Source organism: Tupaia chinensis, unplaced genomic scaffold (assembly GCF_000334495.1).
Source record: "Tupaia chinensis unplaced genomic scaffold, TupChi_1.0 Scaffold144909_1, whole genome shotgun sequence".
Taxonomy (NCBI): domain Eukaryota; kingdom Metazoa; phylum Chordata; class Mammalia; order Scandentia; family Tupaiidae; genus Tupaia; species Tupaia belangeri.
The window spans coordinates 1,440,338-1,445,836 of NW_006204769.1; the positions used below are offsets into that span (position 1 = coordinate 1,440,338).

General features: G+C 45.6%; 1 protein-coding gene across 2 annotated transcripts in view; it reads left to right on the forward strand.

Annotated features, from left to right (window-relative positions):
* The window catches only part of PLA1A (phospholipase A1 member A), a 38,133-nt gene that overhangs the window by 29,779 nt on the left and 2,855 nt on the right, over positions 1-5,499 (forward strand). The window contains exon 9 of one of the 2 annotated variants that reach the window (XM_006167638.3): positions 2,266-2,378. In XM_006167638.3, coding sequence (XP_006167700.1) covers positions 2,266-2,378 — 113 coding nt within the window. The remainder of the gene's footprint in view (positions 1-2,265; positions 2,379-5,499) is intronic. The other variant, XM_006167637.3, reaches the window with a different exon arrangement.

Consider the following 5,499-nt stretch of genomic DNA (forward strand, 5'->3'; position numbering starts at 1 on the left):
GCTGAGCAGTGGCTTGCTACTTGTAACTGGACCGCTGGTTCTCAATCAAGTTCCACTGCATAGAACACACTAGAAATCTATCATCACCACCTCCATGAAAATTGACATTAAAAAAATTATTTTATTGAATTTTATTTATTCATCATTTATTTTCATTTGACCAGAGGGAGACATGGAAAGAGAGAGAGAAAGTGTAAAAGCAAGCCACCAGGACTCAAATCATGGTTGGTCACGTGGGAGTGTCCATCACCTTAACCACCATTCCACTTGCTGATATTAACAAAGTAAAAATCCCAAAAACACCTTACTGATGATTACTTCAAGAAAAGACGCTGTGGAAGTCCAGACACCAGGAAGATGAAGTCTTCAACCCAGAAAAGGAGAAATATGAGATTTCAGAACAGCACGAGGTTGATCAGAAAGTTGTGGACTCATAAATTTTACCAAAAATCAAAGCCATTCCTCAGCTCCAGGGGTACCTATGATCCGTGTTTGCCCTTACAAATGGAGTTTATCCTCACAAATTGGTGTTCTAAATTTTTTGCCAAGAACCTAATTAAATAACTGATCATAAAAAAAAAAAAAGAGTAAATGACTCACCTTCTCCAAAGGTACAGAGAAGATACCTTCTCCGTACATCCTTTTATGGAAAACGGGCACAATCACAGTATCTACTTCAGAGAATCAATTGCGAGGACAAAATGAAATACCGTACAGGAAGTCTAGCAGAGTGAATGGAGCCCAGTAAGTAATATTGGGTTGTCAGAAAAGTCATGACACATTTCTGCATCGAAGAACATAGAAAAATACATCATGACTTTTTTTTTTTGCCACCCAAGGGAAGGTCATGGTGCCACACTGGCAACCAGCTGCCGCAGCCTGGGAAGGAGGGACCTGTGCACATAGGTTGGTCCCTGACTCTGTGTTTTATGAGTTAATTATATGTATGTGTCTTAGTCCATTTGTGCTGCTGTAATGAAAAACCTGAGACTGAGTGATGTATAAAGAGCGGAGAAGCCAGGTGGTGGTGTAGTGGTTGGGCAGCTGGTTCCCACATAGCCAGCTGCACTCTTTGAGTCCTGGACCTGGAGGCTGGAAAAACACACCGGGAACATTGCACACCCAAAGTCTAAGAGGAGAAGTCTAAGAGGAGAATGGAGGAGAGGGATTGCAGCATGGCCTTCCCTGCTGGGGAAAAGGAAGTTTCTCATTTTCTTTCTCTCTCTCTCTCTCTGCTTCTCTGATGAGTGCACACACCTTATAGCAAATTTAAAATAATAATAATAATAATAAAAGAAAAAGAAATCCAGAAATTTATTTTCTCAGTTCTGAAGACTGAGATCAAGGCACGAACATTTGATGTCTGTGAGGGCTGCTCTCTTCATGTCCAAGATGGCGCCTTGTCACTGTGTCTTTGCATAGCCAAAGGAGGAAGGGCAAAAGGCCTAGCCCGTTCCCTCTTGCCCTTTTAGAAGGCGCTAATCCATTTGTGAAGGTAGAGCAATTATGACTTTAATCACTTCCCCGAAGGTTCCACCCTTTAATTCTGTTGCAAAAGGGATTAAGTTTAAATATCAATTTTAGAGGAGACAAAAAACGTCCAAACCACAGCATTATATGATCGATCCTTCCTGATTCTTTCCAGAGCACACCACCAAGACATCATGAAATAAGAAGTATAACATCCTGGTGTTACAAATGATAGTAAAAACTAACACCTACTCAGCTCAGCCGTGGTGGTGTGCACTGCGCTTGTAGGTTGGGACCACATGGGAGGCCCAAAGGCCAGGCACAGTGGTGTGTGCCTGTAACTGCAGCAACTTGGAAAGGCTGAATCAGGAGGACGGCAAGCTCAAAGCTGGCCTGGGTACATAGTGAGACAACATGTTAAAATAAAATAAATAAATATATAAAAGGGGAAAAAAAAAAGCCCAGTGTGGTCCCAGTTGGGAGGCTGAGGCCAAAGGATTGGGACACTGTGAAACCCTATCTTAAAGACAAAAACTAAAAGCTAACACTCAATGCTTCCTGGGCATAGACACTGTGTTAAGAGCTTTAAATGTATGAACTTACTTAATTCTCCTTCAGGCTTGTGGGGTATACATTTTCATTACTCCCAATACTTGAGGGAACAGGATCTGAGATGATAGTAACCTGCCCCGGCACACAGCTGAGGTGCCCAGTCTCCCTGCTGCTCTCTGGGGTTTTTTGTCCACTGTATCCTCTGCCCTCTGGCCCAGTCTCTGTTGTGCTTTGGTTTCCTAGTGCATCACAGCCTCGTGGAGTTTTACTTGCAGGAGCCGAGAAACAAGGAGACCAACATCGAGATCACCTTCCTCAGCAGCAACGTCACCTCCTCAGTTAAGATCACCATGTACGTAAGTGTCTCTCTCGGCTGACCCCTCCTCTTAGGAGTTAATTTCCTTTCCCTTTTCCTTTTGCATATAACACACACAGACACTGGGCCAGGCACTGTGTGATCCCTGGTGCGGGCCCAGATGACTGAGCTGGGAACAGCACCCACTCCAGACCCACTCAGACAAGTGCGAGGAAACTGTCCCAATGCTGGGTCCAAGCAGTGCATCCAGATGAGGCAGATGAGGTGGGCAGACAGCAGTAATGGGGTGTCCCAGCAGGCAGTGAGGACATGAGAAACAGGTGCGAGCTGGGAAGCAGTGCTCAGAACTGCAGGTGGGGGGCATGAGGGAGGGCAGGCCAGAGCTGGGGGAACACCCACTCCTATGAAGGGGAGCAGTATGAGGTCAGTTACCAGACAGACTCTGGGATAGAGGATCAGTGAGCAAATAAACATGGATTAAGGGCCAATTTAGTGGGCAGGAGGGCTTGAGCTCAGCGGTTCTAGTGTCTGCAACAGGGGCTAATCATTTCCTTCCCTTATTGAGGCACATTTGGGTCTGGGGGGTGGGGGTGGGGATCAGGCTTGAAGCAAGAGGGTGAGGAACCTCAGCTGTCAGAGCTACAAGCCTGGCAGGGCATAGGAAGCCAGGGGCAATGTGCATGTCTCTTTAAAAAGCAATTGGTCACAGCGTGATTCCCTCCTCTATCCCCACCCGGGGGTGAATTTTCACTTTCCATCTGTGTCTCTCCCTGGACAAGCATGTGCATCGTATGGCAAAAACCTAAAAAAAAAAAAAATTGGTTGTCACTCACAAGCCAGCAGGAGGCAGACTGATCAGACATGACCACTGTCTCCATAAGGGTCCAATCCAGTAAACAGAGCCCATGCCAAGCAGTCTAACAGAAGGAATTCAACACAGTGAACGACTGCATCATTGGAAAAGTCATGACATATTTTTCTATGTTTTCCTATGCAAAGATGTGTCATGACTTTTATGGAGACTCAATACTTTACAATAATTTACATGTATTAGGATAACTGGAAAACTAGAAGGGTATGGGGGTGGGTGGGGCAGAGACTGGCAACAGCTCAAGCCATTACCACCCTGGGGCTGTAGTAATGAAGCAAGGGGTGGTGTTGGCAAAGCCCTCGATCCATAGGGAGGCTACAAGACTGGAGCTGGATTCACACAGGGAATGCCGTCCATCCAGAATCTTGGCCCAAAGCAGTGGCCATCTGTGCGCCTCCCATGGGTTAGACCTCACTGGAACCTGTCAACAAGGGAGCTGGTTGCTTGGCGACAGGGACATGACGCGTACATACACATTAAATGTATACTGTTGATGGCAACATATGCTATGACAGCATATAAGGCAGAGCCCGAGTGAGTCTGAGGAAGTAAGGATGTGAAGGGGTTGCAAGAGCTAAGCAGCCAAGAGCTGGTGGACATGTGACACCCCTCAATGTGTCCAGAGAGGAGAGGCAAGTCAGGGCCAGACCATGCCATGCCTTGATTAGCAATTACAAATATGTTAATAAAACACTACCCCACATGTTTATCAGACAAGGATGAGTAAATGATAGTTCTTGAGAGCTGGATGGGCCACAGAGACAGATGCTAGCCCATGACAAAATCCACCTAGGCGTGCTGACATTCCTTAATCTTCCTTCTTGTGATATGCATTGAGTAACAGAAACTCAGAGGGGGCCGAAGGCAACTGTGTTCCTCTTCAGGGGGCCCAGTCTTTAGACAAGTAATGGCGTTTCGAAGTAAAGCCCTACCTTGCACTTCGGAGGAGAGAAAGGATCTAAGATAATCTAGAGAGAGGGCATGGAGGAAAGGTCAGAAAGAGCTTTGCTGCTGCTGCTTCTTTTTTTTTTTTTTTTTTTTTTTTTTTAGGATTTTGCCATAGGGCGTGTGTGCTTGCCAAGAGAGACAGAGAGAGGGAACGTGAGAAATCATCTCCCGGGTGATGGTCATGTTGCAATCCTTTCTTCTCCATTCTCTTGGGATTTGGGGCACCCATGCACATACATCCAGTGTGATTTTCAAGCTGCAGGCTCTGGGACTCAAACTGTGTAGCAGGCCATGTGGGATCCAATGCGTTAACCACCATTCCACCAGCTGGCTCCATTTCTGCTTCTACGGACTCTGAGTGTCAAAATCCCAGTCTTTGGGGTATTGGTTTCTGACTCCCCCAACATATGTTACTTCTGGAAGGACATTTCTGTCACATCTGTAGCCCGTTAGTCGATGAGTCAACACTGGTGGAGCTGTGACGACATATAACCCTGGCTACATGTTAGGATCACCCAAGAACTTTCATAACTGCTGGCGGATGCCTAGTCTGCACTCCTGACCTATCACATCTGAATCTCTGGCACAGGCTGGGCAGTTCCACCGTGAAAGCTCTCTGAGTGGTACTAATGAGCATCTCAGATAGCACTGCCCTCTCCCAAAGAGATTTACCCAACACTTTTGAAGAAGGCTGCCAGAATGCGTTAGCTTCTATGTTTAATTCTTTGATGTTTGATCTTGCAGGTAAGAAATGCAGGTAGAGGGACCAGCACGTGGCATGGTGATTAGGGCGCTGGGCTCCTGCATGGTGGACTGCGGTTTGAGTCCCAGACCTGGCAGCTCGTTTTCTCTCTCTCTCTCTCTCTCTCTCTCTCTGTTTCTCTCTAATCAAGTTGAAGAATAATAAAAATAAATAAAATTAAATAAATAATAATAATTTTTTTTTTTTGAGAAAGATTTTTGCTATAGGGAAGAACAGGCACTAGCTGGAGAGACAGAGAGACAGAAAGCGAGAAATTACCCCCCTGGGGGGATGGCCATGCTGCAGTACCTACTTCTTCACTCTCCTCTCTGGATTTTGGGCATGCACGCACATGTGCCCGGTATGAGTTTTAAACTGCTGGGTCTGGGACTCGAACTGTGGTCAACTATGTGAGAGTCCAGCAACGTAACCATTATACCATCTGCTGGTCCTTGAATAATTTTAAAAAAAAGAAAGAAAGGAAGAAAGAAAGAAAGAAAGTAAGAGAGGAGAGAGAGAGAGAGAGAGAGAGAGAGAAAGAAAGAAAGAAAGAAAGAAAGAAAGAAAGAAAGAAAGAAAGAAAGAAAGAAAGAAAGAAAG